Genomic DNA, 16,722 nt, shown 5'->3' with positions numbered 1-16,722 from the left:
ATCACATGCTCCTAGCCTGGCTCTCCTGGCTTCTGGGTACCCCATTCAAGGGGGATAGGAGTTCAGATGAGCTCTGGACATTTCATGTTGGAAACAGATGCTCAGTGCTGCAAAGAAAAATTCGCACTGAGACAAAGGATCTCTCAGCAAGGCAATTTTTACTTCCTGCAGGAAGGATGCCCTCACTAGCCATCTTACCACATGAGTTCAATAAACAAAGGAAAACACACATATTTATCCCTTACACATTTGGGGTTGTCCTTACTGCTGTGTCTGATCTCCATTGGTTGGAGCCAGACCTCACAATCTAAACTAAAACCTGATTCGCTAACAACTTAAAACTTTTCTAAAAAGGTAAAAGCAATGGAGAACAGAAAGGAAGTCCAAATAAGGAAAGGGCATAGGCTGCAAGTGGGGACATGCCTGGGGGCACGTTCGGCACAGATATTTTGGTTAAAGTTCAAGGACATAGAATGTACTATGTGCCTGTAAGCATGTCTAACAGCTACACAGGATAGTGCTTAACAAAGAGTTATTAACAACAAGCAAGAAGGATTTATTCTTTAACAAGAAAAGAAACTTCGAAGAGGAATTTTTCTACTTCCCACATTTACCTCCTAGGTGAGTCTGCCCTAGGACAGTCTTGCCATTATGGAGGAACCTGAAGTGTGTTCAGAAACCCATGATCAAGGCGTGCCTGTGTGTGTGCGCATACACACACACACACACACACACACACTCTCTGACCCTCTCCCCGATACACCTCTCAGCCCTATTAAGAAAAGATGACCGTGCTGAACATGGTGGCTCACACCTGTAATACCAACACTTTGGGAGGCCGAGGCAGGCAGATTACAAGGTCAGTAATTCAAGACAAGTCTGACCAATATGGTGAAACCCCATTTCTACTAAAAATACAAAAAATTAGCCGGGTGTGGTGGCATGTGCCCATAGTCCCAACTACTCAGGAGGCTGAGAAGAGGAGAATCGCTTGAACTCGGGAGGCGGAGGTTGCAGTGAGCCAAGATTGCCCTGCTGCACGCCAGCCTGGGTGGCAGAGCAAGACTCTGTCTCAAAAAAAAAAAAAAAAAGAAAGAAAGAAAGAAAAAGAAAAACAAAAAGAAAAGACAACCTCAGGCATCCGTTGCCATAGAAAGTGAGAGAACTTTTTCACTGCCCACAAATAGGTTTCTCCAGTTATTCCCAGACTGGCACTCAGGTCCTTGGGCTAGAGCTCTCCCATGCAAGGAAAGTGTGCTATAAACACCCTCATTTCATGTGACATTTCTTATACATATGAAATTTTATGTCGGTACCATGCCTGCTTCTGTAAAAAGTGGGTCATTGCTGAAAAAGGTGGACAGACATGTAAAAATATTATAATCTCTATCTCTCTGAGAAGGTGCTTAGCACCTGGTAGGTTGCTCAGGCCAGTGCAGATCTATGCAGAAGTTGTATCCATGTAAGTTGATTTATGGGTGCAAGGAAGACCAGCTGACAGGGGTAGAGATAAACAGAAAAGTGGATTAGGACATAGCCACATTTGGGGCCACACGGCTGAAATCCTCCTCATTGAATGTGGCAGTGTCTTCAGGCTTGTCGTCCAGCATTTCCTTGTAGTGGCGTTTGAAGAAGCCAAGCTATCAGGGGAAGTAAATTAGAAAAGCTGGGTAAGGCTGGGCACGGTGGCTCATACCTATAATCCCAGCACTTTGGGAAGCTGAGGCAGGTGGATCACCTGATGTCAGGAGTTCGAGACTAGCCTGGCCAACATGGTGAAACCCCATCTCTACTAAAAATATAAAAATTAGCCCAGTGTGGTGCCATGCGCCTGTAATCCCAGCTACTCAGGAGGCTGAGGCAGAATTGCTTAAACCCAGGAGGCGGAGGTTGCAGTGAGCCGAGATCATGCCATTGCACTCCAGCCTGGGTGACACAGCAAGACTCCATACCAAAAAAGAAAAAGAAAGAAAAAGAAAAAAGAAGAGCTGGGGAAGAGGGCCGGGAAGAAAGCTGGGAGTAAGAAGAAGCTGAGAGAGAAGAGGAGACGACAGCTAAGCTAATATGTTTGTGTGCAAGAACATTTATGTGAACAACAGTTATCATATATCAAGTATCTGCTGGCCCCAAGCACAGTAGGTACGCACATGACCGTAGCAGGACAGCATAGATGCAGGCAGGTCTGTGCACGTGCCCTGGCCTCTTTCTCTCTCACTTCAGCCACTCTGTGATATAAGCATTATTATCATTTCAAAAATGACAAATGGCCGGACACAGTGGCTCACACCTGTAATCCAAGCCTTTTGGGAGGCCAAGGTGGGCGGTTCACATGAGATGAGGAGTTCGAGACCAGCCTGGCCAACATGGTGAAACCCCATCTCTACTAAAAATGCAAAAACTAGCCGGGTGAGGTGGTGTGTGCCTGTAGTCCCAGCTACTTGGGAGGCTGAGGCATGAGAATCTCTTGAATCCAGGAGGTGGAGATTGCAGTGAGCCAAGATTGCACCACTGCACTCCAGCCTGGGTGACTGAGGCAAAAAAAAAAAAAAAAAAAAAAAAAAAGAGAGAGAGAGAAACAAATCCAGAGATTTGGTGCGACTTCCCTAACATTAAACAGTGAGTACATGATAGAGACAAAATGTGTGTCCAGGCCTGCTTGCCTCCACAGATACCTGAGTTCTCACTATACCACCCTGTCTGTAGGAGGGCTTGGGTTGGATTCTGGTGATGTTAAGAGTGGGATAAGCCCAGACGTGTTGGCTTACGCCTGTAATCCCAGCACTTTGGGAGGCCGAGGCAGGTGGATCATCTGAGGATAGATGTTCGAGACCAGCCTGGCCAACATAGTAAAACCCTGTCGCTACTAATAATACAAAAAACTAGCTGGGTGTGGTGGAGGGCGCCTGTAATCCCAGCTACTCAGGAGGCTGAGGCAGGAGAATCGCTTGAACCCGAGAGGCAGAGGCTGCAGTGAGCTGAGATGGCACATTGCACTCCAGCCTGGGCAACAAGTGGAAACTCCATCTCAAAAAAAGAAAAAAAAAAAAAAAAAGTGGGATTAAACACTTGCCTTGTACAGTGCAGCTGTGATGAGCGCCAGCAGCAGCAGACCCCCTACAGAGCTGCCCATGATGAGGGGGGTGGCATTGTAGTCCTTGTATTCTTCTAGCACGGTCTCCATCTGATTTAGAGATCAGAGAGCACCCGGCCTCCTGCCATCCCAGATGCCTCCCAGGTTCCCCAATGGTTATTTCCCTCCTTTCCTCCCCGAGTCCCTGCTCCAAGGGGTGAGACTTTAGGGACAGCTGTCCTGCCCAAAGACCTTCACCCTCCTCTCCCAGGCTTACAAACCCCCACCCAGCACAGCTGATGGAGCCCCAGGGGCCCTCTTTCCAGCCTGGCCACTGCCCCGACACAGTCTCTACCTGAGCGCTCATAAATGCCTCCTGTCCCGGAAGCTGGGAGTACACGGATGTGTCGAATGTCATTTCAGCCACACTCACGACGGATACCTTCTTCTGCGACGTCTGCAAAGGGGTTGGGGAAACCTATGGAACTGGCTCTGGGGAGGCTCAGAGCTCCGGGGACAGCCTGGCTTGCAGATGGGCACAGACATGCCAGGTCCCGCCTGAGTCCGGGGCAGGGGCTCTGCCATTGCACCCACGCACCTGGCGGACCCAGCCAAAGCTGAGGTTGCCCTTCAGGGTGAAGTCCAGCTCCTCCTGGACGCTGAAGGAGGGAACGTCACAGCGGAACCGCAGGCAGCCAGCAATGGAGCAGTCCTGGGGGCAGAAGAGGGGTGAAGCTGAGGGGTTCTTCACTGAGGAAGGAACCATAGGAAAAAATATGGTCAGATTTGGGGTGGGGGACAGATGAACAGTTATAGGACATTTCCCGGGATGACAGTTATAGCAGTACATTTCCCGGGGTACCCCAGTGGGGGCTGATCTTGCGATGGGGGTTCAGGGCCCTTCTCACCAGCACGGGACTTCTGGAAATCTGGGTCAGGAAGTCAGAATGCCGGGGAAGTTTTCTCTCTGATACACAGGGCAGACTCTGGGGAGAGAGAGAAGCACTTAGCCACAGAATGAGCAACACGTCCCTGATAAGAGGGAGTGCGGTGCTGTGGGATGTCAGTCTGGAGATAGAGGAGAGGTGGGCGGGTACCTGGGCTGGGGCTTCCACGACCGCATCCCACACAGCCACACCGTTCAGCAGGACAGGAGCCCAGAAGTTAACGCTGACGGCCAGACCTCGCTGGCTGAGGTTTTTCACCTGCAGGAAACAGTGCACAGTGCTACTGTGGTCCCTGGAGCCTCCCACGTCCCACTTCCCTCCTGGCCCCACTCCAAGGCGCCTCTCCATCTTCTCCACCAACTTCCAGCTTTCTCCACGCTGTGGAAGGCAGACGTGGATACTCCCTAGGCTCTCACCCGGTAGCGATGCTCTATCTCTTTCATTTTCTTCTCATCGAAGGTTGAAAAGTTCAAGTACTTGGTGGATTCTTCCTGCCTGGAGAGAGAGAACCTGTTGGTGAAAAACAGACCTGAAACTGTCCCCAGTTGTACCCTGTCCTACTGCAGAGAGCTCTGTTGGGCCGCGAAGATGTCTCAGGGAAATAGTGATGGTCCCACCTATTGGTGGTGGCTCATGCCTGTAATCCCAGCACTTTAGGAGGCCAGGGCAGGAAGATCGCCTGAGCCTAGAAGTTCCAGACCAGCTAAGGCAACATAGACGCGGTCCCTATTCAAAATAAATAAATGAAAGATGGTCCCACATAATCTCTGCCACCTCGGCTTCAGCACCCGTCCCTCCAGAGTCCCTCGAATCACCCAGATCCTCTACCTCTGCCCTGCACACCACTGGCTCTTTCATAGCCTCGTGACTTTGCTCCAGCTCTTCCTGGAACATTCTTACTCTCTCTTCCTTTGGAAATCTACACCTAAAGGCCCAACTTAAGCCTCACCCCTCCTAACGTTCAAACATTTTCACATGGAGCAAAGGTGTTTGCATTGCTTTCTCCAGTACGTAGTGGTTGGCCTCTGGTAATGCTTGCAGAGACTGCACCAGAACAAGCTAGCCTAAGGGGGCTCTAGGAATGAGAGCTGGGTCACTCAGGAAGACATGGAGTGAGGGCCCCTTCATGGTGGGAGTGAAGAACATAGATTAATCTGTCCTGAGGCAGGACACACAAGCCTGTGGAAGGGACATCAGTGTTCCAGGCGGCGGGTGGGGTCTATCCATGTAACCATCCTTCAGCAAACACAGGCTGTGCGTTGGCACTGCGGATTCAAGTTAAGCCATACGCCCTGCCCTCTCACCACTTAACATCTAAAGTTTTACTAGAAATGAGCAAGCTGGCCAGGCGAGGTGACTCACTCCTGTAATCCCAACACTTAGAGAGTTAGGATCGCTTGAGCCCAGGAGTTCGAGACTGGCCTGGACAACATAGAGAGACCTCATCTCTGCAAAAAATTAAAAAAAAAATAAAAATTAGCTGCGCATGGCGGTACACACCTGGGGTCCCAGCTGCTCAGGAGGATGAGGCAGGAGATTGTGTGAGCCTGGGAGGTCAAGGCTGCAGTGAGCTGTGACCACTGCCTTCCAGCCTGGGCAACAGAGTGAGACCGTGTCTCAAAAAAACCCAAAAAAACGAAAAAAAGGCAAAAGCAAGCAGACCAGCAGAGGGGGGGCCTGCACCTCGCAAGCAGCAGCCAGACCAGCCGCACGGAAACTCTGGGTGCCAGCACTCTACTCCCTATCAGCCTGATGATGAAGAACACGGGCTCCAATGTCAAACCGCTTGGGTTCACGTCTCAGGTCTGCCACTTCCTAGCTTAGTCACCAAGGCAAGCCACTTCACGTCTCTGGAGCCTGTAGCTTTTCCCTCTTTAAAATAGGGATTCCAAAATAAAATAAAATAAAATAGGGATTCCAACATAGCGTCTCCCTGTCGTAGAGTTGTGACCAGGGCTTGGCAGTGCCAGCATACAGGGAGTCTTCCATAAATTTAGGGTTTATTTTTCCCTAAGTATGCTGGCTGTGCTCTGTGCCCCTAGCCCAAACCCTTCTCTCTATGCTTCTGTTTTCTCACCTTAAAATCTAGTTCTAAACCTCTTTTCATTTTTTTAAATTTAATTTTATTTTCCTTTTTATTTATTTTTTGTTAGAGATGAGGTCTTACTCATGCCTGTAATCCCAGCACTCGGCCTCCCAAAGTTCTGGGATTACAGGCATGAGCTACCATGCGCAGCCTAAGCCTGTTTTCAGATCTAAGTAAACCACCCAGCTTCCCCCAGTCTTCAGAGGGGCATGCCATGTACGGCTGTGGGCACGGACTCTGTAGCCAAACTGTCTGGGTCTGATTCCTGGTTCTGTTGCTTACTTGGAGATTGACAGGAGGAACATATTTCAGTTCTTGATGTCTTTGTTGGTGAAAATGGGGATAACAATTTAATTATTGGGAGAATCAAATAAATGTAAATACATGTAAAGTATTGTGACAATGCAGGAAAACCACCGTAAGACAACAGCAACTTGAAACGATGCCTGGCATGGGTATATATAACTGTAAGCTCTTATTGTAAGTATTTTCCTGTGGATAGAAAGGGAAACTTACATGTGGCTTGAAAGGAGAATGATACTCCTTGATCTCTCTCTCTCCTTCCCCTAACAACTTCATACATCAGAAGCAACAGTGGCCAGGCATGGTGGCTCATGCCTGTAATCACAGCACTTTGGGAGGCTGAGACGGGTGGATCACCTGAGGTCGGGAGTTCAAGACCAGCCTGGCCAACATGGTGAAATCCCGTCTCTATTAAAATTACAAAAATTATCCAGGCGTGGTTGTGCATGCCTGTAATCCAGCAACTCGGGAGGCTGAGGCAGGAAAATTGCTTGAACCTGGGGGGTGGAGGCTGCAGTGAGCCCAGATTGCACCACTGCCCTCCAGCCTGGGCGACAGAGCGAGACTCCATCTCAAAACAAACAAACAAACAAAAAAACAAAAGCAGAAGCAGCAAACTGTCCCACGGCAATATTACGGGCTTTCAGCCACAGTGTGTGGGATGCCTCGCTCTGCATCCAGCCTGGCCTGCCCCTGAACCTCCACCCCCCTGCAGAGAACCCTCCTGCCCTCAGCCCTACACTCACCCTTCCTGTGCCGCCTCAGCTGGGCTCTTAGAGACCTTCCCAACAGTTTCTCACACCTCTGCACCACTCTGAGTTTTATAGAAACCTGACCTTTCCTCCGTGTGGTGACAGACCATATCCTGTTGGGCACAAGCTCCCCAATTCAGGGTGCTCAGAAAAGCCTTGATCTGCATCTAGCAGCTTTGCTTCAGCACATTCACACTTGGTACAAAGGACAAGATTTGTTTCATGTTTAAAAAAAAAAAAAAAAAAAAAAAAAAGAAGAAGAAACAGCTTTCCTTTTGGAGGGAGGGGGGAAAGGCTCCGCGGTGGCAAAGTATGTGTGTCCCACCAGCAAGTCAATTTGAGAGAAGCAGCAAGAGCTATGTATATATTACTAGGTTACAAATACACTAAGGATACATTCCGAGAAATTCATCATTAGGGAATCTCTCTCTCTCTCTCTCTCTCTCTCTCTCTCTCTCTCTCTCTCTCTCTCTCTCTTTCCCCTTCCTTCCTTCCTTTTTTTTTTGACAGTCTTGCTCTGTCACCCCGGAGCTGGAATGTAATGGCGCAATCTCGGCTCACCACAATCTCTGCCTCCCAAATTCAAACAATTCTCCTGCCTCAGCCTCCCCCATAGCTGGGATTATAGGGATGTGCCACTGTGCCCAGCTAATTTTTGTGTTTTCAGTAGAGACAGGGTTTCACCATGTTGGCCAGGCTGGTCTTGAACTCCTGACCTCAGGTGATCCTCCTGCCTCGGCCTCCCAAAGTGCAAGGATTACAGGTGTGAGCCCCACATCTGGCCTTAGGCAATTTCATCATTGTGAAACCTCATAGTTTGCAAACCTAGATGGTAGAGCCTACTGCACAGCTAGGTGATGTGGTGTAGCCTAGTGCTCCTGTACTACAAACCTGTGTGGCATATTACTCTACTGGATACTGTAGGCAATTGTAACACAATGGAAAGTAATTGTGTGTCTAGACATTTTTAAAAGGCAATGATTTGCACTATAACGTTACAACTGCTGACATTACCAGGTGATAGGAATTTTTCAGCTCCATTACAATTTTAGGAAACCGTTGTCATAAATGGGGGTCCATTGTTGACAGAAACTTTTTTTTTTTTTGAGACAGAATCTCGCTCTGTTGCCCAGGCTGGGGTGCAGTAGCACAATCTCAGCTCACTGCACCTCCACCTCCTGGTTCAAGAGATTCTCCTGCCTCAGCCTCCCGAGTAGCTGGGATTACAGGCACGTGCCACCACGCCCAGCTATTTATTTATTTATTTTAGACAGTCTTGCTCTGTCACACAGGCTAGAGTGCAGTGGTGTAATCTTGGCTCACTGCAACCTCCGCCTCGCGGATTCAAGTGATTCTCCTCCCTCAGCCTCCCAAGTAGCTGGGATTGCAGGCATGTGCCACCACACCCAGCTAATTAATTTTGTATTTTTAGTAGAGATGGGGCTTCACCATGTTGGCCAGGCTGGTCTGGAATTCCTGACCTCAGGTTATCCACCTGCCTCAGCCTCCCAAAGTGCTGTGATTACAGGTGTGAGCCACAGCGCCCGACCCAGAAACATCTTTATGCGGCATAAACATCATTATATATGGTTTTTCACCCACAAAGCTGTCCCGAGACAGCAGAGCTTAGATGTACATCATTGGAAGAACAGCCTGGGACTCAGAGGGAGGTACCAGACGTAGAGGAAGGCCACAGGGCCAAGGGGAGGGCCAGGGACTGGGCACCTGCTGATCACGGTGTAGACCGCATACTTCACTGGGAGCTCCAGCTGGAAGGTGGCCTTGCTGCTTGAAGCCTTATTGTTCTCACTGGAGAGAGAGGGGACCAACAGGAAGGAATCCAGGAGAGGGATGTCTAGCCGGGACATGAGATGGAGGGTAGGGGACCCCTGGCCTGGACCCACCTGCTTGCACTGGCCTTCATCAGCATCCTGTCTCCTAGGGTGGCCTTGTAGGAGACATCAAATGTGACTATGAAGGTGCCCTGAGGGAAGAAGGAGGAAGGAATGGAGACAAAAAGAAGGCCATGGGGGAGTGAGGGACAGATCGGGACAAGGGAGGAGGGCAGTGATGGGGACTTTAGGGGAGGCACTGACGTTACAGCCCTCGTGAAAGATGGGGTGGTTGACGCTGCAGCGGCTGCTCCTCAGGCCCTCGTTCTCAGTGGGCACTGCCTCACATGCCAGGCGCAGGGCGCATTGATGGGGCTGCTTCTAGAGGAGTTGAATGAATTTTAAAAAGTTACCCACGTGCATGTGTGGGCTTGATACGCAGTAGTGGTGGCGCTGCAGAGCAGCAGGGAAAAGGACAGACTTTTTCTTTTTCTTTACTTTTTTTTTTTTTTTTTTTTTTTTTTTTGAGATGGAATCTCTTGTCACCCAGGCTGGAGTGCAATGGCATGATCTTGGTTCACTGCAACCTCCACCTCCCAGGTTCAAGCAATTCTCCTGCCTCAATCTCTCGAGTAGCTGGGATTACAGGTGCCTGCCACCATACCCAGCTAATACTTTTGTATTTTTAGTAGAAATGAGGTTTCACCATGTTGGACAGGCTGGTCTCAAACCCCTAACCTCAGATGATCCGCCCACCTTGGCCTCCCAAAATGCTAGGATTACAGTTGTTAGCCACCACGCCTGGCCAATGACAGACTTTTCAATCAATTTCCATCAATGCAAGGAAAATGGACTCATACAAAGAAAAAAAAAAGAAGAAGAAGAAGAAAAATAAAGAACGAGAGGAAGAGGAGGAGGAGAATGAAGAAAGAAGAAAAAGAAATTGGATCCCTACCTCACTCCATAAATTAAAATAAATTCCAAATGGATTAAAGACTTAAATGTGAAAAAGCAAAATGATGAAGCATTTGGAAAATAATATAGGGAGCTATTTTTATAACCTGGAAGTGTTTTTTAAACAAGACGCACACACAGAAACAATATGGTCAGGCACAGTGGCTCACGCCTGTAATCTCAGCACTTTGGGAGGCTGAGGTAGGAGGATTACTTGAGCCAGGAGTTTGAGACCAGCCTGGGAAGCATGGTGAAACCCTGTCTCTAAAAAATAAGTAAGTAAAATAAAAAATAAAAAATTAGCTGGTGGTGGTGGCATGCACCTGTAGTCCCAGCTACTCAGGAGGCTGAGGTGGGAGGGTTGCTTGAGCCCAGGAGGTCTGGGCTGCAGTGAATGGTCATTGTGCCACTGCACTCCAGCCTGGATGACAGAGTGAGACTCTGTCTCAAAAAAAAAGAGAGAGGGAGGGAGGGAAGGAAGCAAGGGAGGAGGGGAGGGATCGAGAGAAGGAGAGGGAAATACAAGGAAATGATGACCACAAAGTCAGAATAATCATGACCTTTGGCGAGAGAGTGGATCTGTGATGGGGAAAGGCACACGGGGAGAAGGTACTGGGGATGCCAGCAGTGATTTATTTCTTGACCTGGATGTTAACTCTATGGTTTGTTTAATATTATTCATTAAACTGTACATATGCTTTATGCACTTTCTCTCTGTCTGTCTCTGTGTGTGTGTGTGTGTGTGTGAGAGAGAGAGAGAGAGAGAGAGAGACAGAGACAGAGAGAGAGACAGAGAAAGAGAGAGAAAGAGAAAGCATATCAAAGAATTTTTTTTTTTTTTTTTTTTGAGACGGAGTTTCGCTCTTGTTACCCAGGCTGGAGTGCAATGGCACGATCTCGGCTCACCGCAACCTCCGCCTCCTGGGTTCAGGCAATTCTCCTGCCTCAGCCTCCTGAGTAGCTGGGATCACAGGCACGCGCCACCATGCCCAGCTAGTGTTTTGTATTTTTAGTAGAGACGGGGTTTCACCATGTTGACCAGGATGGTCTCGATCTCTTGACCTCATGATCCACCCACCTCGGCCTCCCAAAGTGCTGGGATTACAGACTTGAGCCACCGTGCCCGGCCACAGAAGAATTTTAAAGAACATTCTATAACTCCCAGGTCTCCGGGGCAGGAGACAGGCTCCCTCCCACTAGAGCCTGCAGCAATTGTTACCTGGGCTCCGTACACACGTCGGTGGGACAGCCCAGCTGGGTAGTAGAGGCTGACGACAGTCCCATAGGAATCCTCGCCCGCATTCCACACAGTCACAATCACGTTGAGCTCCAGGGACTGCCCCACGGTCAGAGTTTTCAGGCTAAGGGGGAAGGATGAGGCTGGGAGTGGGACTCCACTGGAAATTGGCGGGAACTGGGAAGGGCAGGGCAGGACCCTGGGAACTCCAGGGCTCTGGGCTGATAACATCCCAGGCAACACGATTGTTAGAAAGACAGCCAGAGAGCAGCACAAGCACTTCTCATTCCAGGAGGGCTGGGGACTTGGAAGCTCGAGGGTCTGGATATGAAAGGAGTTTACAGCTCACCCTGAGAAGCTGAGGGTGATACCCAGGTCCCCTTCACAGAGGTCATCTTGCCCACAGTTCTTCTCAAAGGGGAGCTGCAGCAAAACAGTATATTCTGTTTCCATCTTACGTCTTAGTCTTTCTCCAAGCCCTTCGTTAGAGGTGCCCACCCACATTGAGCATCACTAAGCCGCTGCCCCCAGGACTTCACTGGACACCAGTGAGGGCGGAAGTGCGGTTTGGAGGTTGGCATATGAGAAAGATAAAACAAGATCTTTGGCATTAAGGGATGTAAAGTTCAGTTGAGTCACTTCCAGGTCATCCTGGAACAATTATTCCACCAACATTCTTAAGTGCCAATAACTGGGCAGGTGCTGGGTTGGGTGGGGGCTGGGGGAAGGTGGAAATGACAGGAATTCCCCATGGTTCCTGTGCTCAAGGAAACTGCAGTTCCAAGACAGCCTCAAAAGTAGATGCAGATGGTCATGATAACAGCCGTGTGGCATCTGCTGTGGCACCACCTTGGTTTAACAGGGACCAGGGAAGGGGCGGCAGCTGCTGAGTGTGGTCTTCAGAAAAGAGGGAGGTGAGGCTGGAGCTTCAGAGGACAGAGGGGCAGGGAAGGCAGAAGGCAGTGTTTTCCAAATGAGAAGCGAAACAGGGACAAAGGCACAGAGGTGGGAATGAGAAAACTTGGGAGGGATCTGGGAATGAACGAGTCTGTGCTGGGGAAAAGTGGGAACCGCCTGGGATGTGTGCAGGGCCTGGGGACGTGGGTGGAGGTGGGAACAGGTCCTAAGACCAGAAGGGAGACCGAGGCTGGTGCATTTATGAAAGTGTGTCTAGTGATGGGGGGTGGGATTCCATGAAGCCAGAGAGGCCAGGAGGCCAAGTCAGAGAGGGCATCAGAAGGAAGGACTGAGGTCTTTGTAAATGCAAGGGAGGTTACGCAGGGGAGTGAAGAGCGCAGATGTGCATTTTAGACCAACTGACTCTAGCTCCTCTGTGGAAAATGGGTGGGAGGGTGCAAGAATAGATATGGGAACCACTTCATCTCACGACTCTGGGAGAGAACTCGAGGACAGAGGAAAGGCAGCAGCTGGGGCCAGGAAGAGAACTGGCTAGACTTCAGGCCAGTCCTCGAGTCAGAACCCCCAGGCCTGGGTGTGAGGAGGAGGGGAGAGGCTGGAGCCAGGTCTCTGGATGGATGTGGTTCGTGGGTGATTGGGAGCTACAGCGGGTTCGTAAGCACATGGAGACAATGAGGTCAGCACATCCTGGGGCTTCATCAGAAGACTCACAGAAGCAGTGAAGAGGTCTTGTGAGCCCGCGGCCAGCACGGGGCGAAGGTTCTTGGAGGAGGGGAGGGGCTCTCTCAGCAGGGAGAAGTTGAGGCGCAGAATGATGGGGCTCACTATATCCTCCACGCAATCCTGAGGGAGAACAGGCTTCAAGAACCCCCTGCCGTCTCCACGCTCCACCACAAGGCCTCCTCCCCTGCATCCACTCCCTCTGCCCTGACAGTGCCCAGCCAAGCCATGGAGCCAGGTCCACCTGCTGCAACTTTCCTCTCTCCAGCCCCACCATCCTAAACCTTCCCACCTCACTCAGCGGAGAATCAGGCTGCTCCAGGCCAGCTTTGGGATCCTCCTCCCTCCCCTTTCCCAGAACCCAAAGTCCTCACTGGCAAAAGCAGCTTCAGGGTTTCACAGTGAACCCCCAGTCCCACGGTTTTTCTTCGAGTCAAAGTTCGGTTCTTGGTCTCACTGAAAATGGCGCGAGAAGTCAGACGACCTGGGTCCAGTGCCAGCTCATACCCGATGGAGCTTTGGATGTCACCTGAAGTGCAGGAGAAGTGGAAAATGAAAAGGCAGGAATAACCCAGAATGCTCTGTTTTGATTTATTTGTTCATGCAATACATCTTTGCCGGACAGTTCTACGGGCCGTGAACGGTACCACATGCTGGGGATACATGCGGAGAAGATAGGTGGATAGATAGATGATGGATGGATGGATGGGTGGATGGATGGTGGATGGATGGATAATAGATAAATAGAGGAGAGGTTACATAGGTGACAGATTAGATAGATGATAGATTTGGTAGATAGATTGGATGGGTGATAGATTAGATAGATAGATGACAGATAATAGGTGATAGATTGGTAGATGATAGATTAGATAGGTGATGGATAAATGATAGATGATAGGTGATAGATTGGTAGATAGACGATGGATTAGATAGATAGATGATAGTAGAGATATGATAGATTTGGTAGATAGATGGTAGGTTACCTAGCTAGCTAGATATGGCCCCTGCTCTCATGAACCTCACAATCTAAGAAAGAAGCCAAGCACATGGGCAGTGATGTCACAGCGTGATCCGTGCGAGCGGAGGCTCTCCTGTGGTTCTAAGGACGGCACACTCGCTGGACCTGGCCAGGCTGCCTCCTGGATGGACCATGGCTAAGCAGCCATCCGGAGGATGAACAGGAGCCAGGTGAGGAGCGGGGAGACCCTCCGGGAGCATGAGAACAGGGCCTAAGACCAGAAAGGAGAGCAGGGCTGGCACATTTATGAAAAGCGCGCCTAGTGAGGGGAGTGGCATGCCATGAGGCCAGAGAGGACAGCAGGCCAAGTCAGAGGGGATCAGAGGGAAGGACTGGGGTCTTTGTAAATGCAAGGGGGAGTTACGCAGGGGAGTGAGGAGCCCAGATTTGCATTTTAGGACCAGCCGACTCTAGTTCCTCTGTGGAAAGTGGGTGGGAGGGTGCAAGAGTAGCTGTGGGAACTGCTTCGTGTCATGACTCTGGTGTTGGTGGGAGAGAATTGGGGGCCGGGGGGAGGCAGTGGCTGGGGCCCAGGAGAGAACTGGTTGGACTTTAGGTCAGTCCTGGAGATGGACCCACAGGCCCGGGTGTGAGGAGGAGGGAAGAGAATGAGCCAGGTTTCTGGCACAGGCGGTGAGTGGATGTGGAGGTGAGATTGGATTTCTGGGCCCATCCCGTCTCAGGATGGCATTGGGGCTCCAGCAGAATGAGGGGCAGACAGATAAATGATAGATAATAAATAGGTGATAGACTGTTGGGATAGCCTAGGGTGACAGACTGGGCGATAGGCTAGGGAAACACACCTAGCTGGTCGAATGTGCTTTTGTGGATGGTGAGACAGACGTTGGCGTCCCCAGCTTCCAGCGTGCTGGGCCTCTCTTCCCAGCACCGGTACACAGCCTTGGCCACCTCCACGGGGCTGAATCTCATGGCCACCCCTACTTTTAGCACCGGCAGACTCCTGAGGGGCAGGCAAGGGCAGCGGGGAGGACAGGACACTGGCTTCTGGGAGGAGAACGAGGCTGCGGGGGGGGTGGGCAGCACCAGTAAATCGGACACAGTGGGCAAGGGCAGGAAGTTGGGGAGTTACTACCTGAGCAGGAGCACCTGGCCCCGGGCCCCCACCGCCAGGTCCACCAGTCCATCCTGGGTGAGGTCCTGACCCCCGCTCAGCGCCTGCCCGAAATACCGCAGCCTGGGGGACAGCTGGGAGCCCGTGATCCGCTGGCCAGAAGAGAAAAGGGTGAATCAGGCTGGAAGGCTGGGGAAGCACTTGGACGTAAGTAAGGGGAATATGGAGGTAGGGCCGTGGGCGAAGGACAGAAGGGGTGAGCTGTGAACAGATGTCACCAAGAAGAGCCTGAAAAAAGGAGATAGGGGTGGGGAGATGGTTGCTAAGAAAGAGATGTCGGAGTGGAGATTGGAAGGGTACTGTGGTGACCCGAGTGTCATTCAGTCAGTCTCTAGTTCCAATTCTGACTCCTCCATCTACGAGCTACGAGGCCGGGGACAAGGACTCAATCTTTCTGTGCCTCTGTTTCCTCATCTTTCCAGCGATCTGCTGGCCAGAGAGAGAGAAGAGAGGCGGAAGTCAAAGGGAGGCGATGGGAAAGGTTTGAGAAGAGAGATTTGGAAAAGAGATTGTGGTGAAAGAGGATCTGAAGATAGAACTTGGGAAGGAGAGATAAGGGGGTAGAAATTGAAAGCAAATACGGCCAGGTGGGGTGGCTCACACCTGTAATCCCAGCGCTTTGGGAGGCCGAGGCGGGCAGATTACCTGAGGTAAGGAGTTCGAGACCAGCCTGGCCAATATGGTGAAACCCCTTCTCTCCTAAAAATATACAAATTAGTCAGGCATGGTGGCAGGTGCCTGTAATCCCAGCTACTTGGGAGACTGAGGCAGGAGAATTGCTTGAACCCAGGAGGCAGAGGTTGCAATGAGCCAAGATTTCACCACTGCACTCCAGCCTGGCCAACAGAGTGAGACTCTGTCTCAAAAAAAAAAAAAAAAAAAAAGAGAGAGAGAGAAAGCAAATGGGGTAAGGACCTCGGGACCCCTAAACAGAGAAGGGAGTTCTTTGGGTCCAGCCCGTCATGAGGGTGCAGGTTGGTGATGAAATAAGAGCGTAACAGTAGGCGTGTAACAGATTCATGCATTTGGCACTGGTTAGATCACTCGTGACTATTCAGTGAGGGCGGGGCTGGGTGCCTTAGCACTCTCACTGTTATTTCTACAAGAAGCCTAAGGAGTTGGTTTTATCATTTCTGGGTTTTACAGAAAGAAACTAAGGCTGACAGAGACTGTCAGTCACCTGTGGTAGGTCACACAGCTCAGGATGGCTGGCCAGGCCAGGGATTTGAACTGGCCTCTGACCTCAAAACCTGTTCTCCTAACCATTAAACTGCCCACACAGATGGAAGGCTTTCTTGAACAAAGGAGAGAAAAGAGATGATTTGTGATTAGCTGATGAATCACTAAAACAAGGAAGGGAATGGTGACAGACACAGGAGGCTGCCTTCAGTGAACTCATGACACGGGAAGGAGCTGGGACTAGAAGTGGCTGAAGACGTGGGGAGGGGATGGGGGGCCTCACCTGGCTGTGAGAGGGGCTGATGCTGGATCCCGAGGCTCCGGAAAACAGGTAGACAGCACCCAGGTTCTCCTGCTCTCCCGGGGCCCCGATGGCCACATCTGTCAGCTTGTCCCCATTCACGTCCCCCAGCACTGTCAGGGCTGCCCCAAAGCGGCCCCAGGGGTGGCCCTGCTCCCCTCGGAGAACAGCATCACACTGCCACCACATGCTCTGCTGAACACAAGCAGTGTCAGGCCCAACCCAGGCGACCCCTTCACCCACACCAGACCCCACCCAGCCCAGGTCCCATAG

The 16,722-nt window shown here is 50.7% G+C and overlaps 1 protein-coding gene across 7 annotated transcripts in view; it reads right to left on the bottom strand.

Moving 5' to 3' along the window:
* Positions 1 to 139: 139 nt before the first annotated feature.
* Positions 140 to 16,722, bottom strand: part of ITGAD (integrin subunit alpha D) — a 36,755-nt gene continuing 20,172 nt past the window's right edge. For 6 of the 7 annotated variants that reach the window (XM_039478170.2, XM_074382051.1, XM_074382053.1 and 3 more), the window contains 17 exons: positions 16,432 to 16,644; positions 14,931 to 15,061; positions 14,641 to 14,798; positions 13,194 to 13,348; positions 12,811 to 12,942; positions 11,531 to 11,604; positions 11,164 to 11,305; positions 9,255 to 9,371; positions 9,063 to 9,142; positions 8,884 to 8,967; positions 4,434 to 4,512; positions 4,168 to 4,275; positions 3,979 to 4,056; positions 3,669 to 3,782; positions 3,426 to 3,527; positions 3,071 to 3,181; positions 140 to 1,640 (listed from right to left, as the gene is read on the bottom strand). In XM_039478170.2, coding sequence (XP_039334104.2) covers positions 1,527 to 1,640; positions 3,071 to 3,181; positions 3,426 to 3,527; positions 3,669 to 3,782; positions 3,979 to 4,056; positions 4,168 to 4,275; positions 4,434 to 4,512; positions 8,884 to 8,967; positions 9,063 to 9,142; positions 9,255 to 9,371; positions 11,164 to 11,305; positions 11,531 to 11,604; positions 12,811 to 12,942; positions 13,194 to 13,348; positions 14,641 to 14,798; positions 14,931 to 15,061; positions 16,432 to 16,644 — 1,992 coding nt within the window. In that variant the 3' untranslated portion in view covers positions 140 to 1,526. The remainder of the gene's footprint in view (positions 1,641 to 3,070; positions 3,182 to 3,425; positions 3,528 to 3,668; positions 3,783 to 3,978; positions 4,057 to 4,167; positions 4,276 to 4,433; positions 4,513 to 8,883; positions 8,968 to 9,062; positions 9,143 to 9,254; positions 9,372 to 11,163; positions 11,306 to 11,530; positions 11,605 to 12,810; positions 12,943 to 13,193; positions 13,349 to 14,640; positions 14,799 to 14,930; positions 15,062 to 16,431; positions 16,645 to 16,722) is intronic. The other variant, XM_003930034.4, reaches the window with a different exon arrangement.

The sequence above is a fragment of the Saimiri boliviensis genome, chromosome 12 (assembly GCF_048565385.1).
Source record: "Saimiri boliviensis isolate mSaiBol1 chromosome 12, mSaiBol1.pri, whole genome shotgun sequence".
NCBI lineage: Eukaryota > Metazoa > Chordata > Mammalia > Primates > Cebidae > Saimiri > Saimiri boliviensis.
This window is presented reverse-complemented; position numbering and strand designations above follow the sequence as displayed.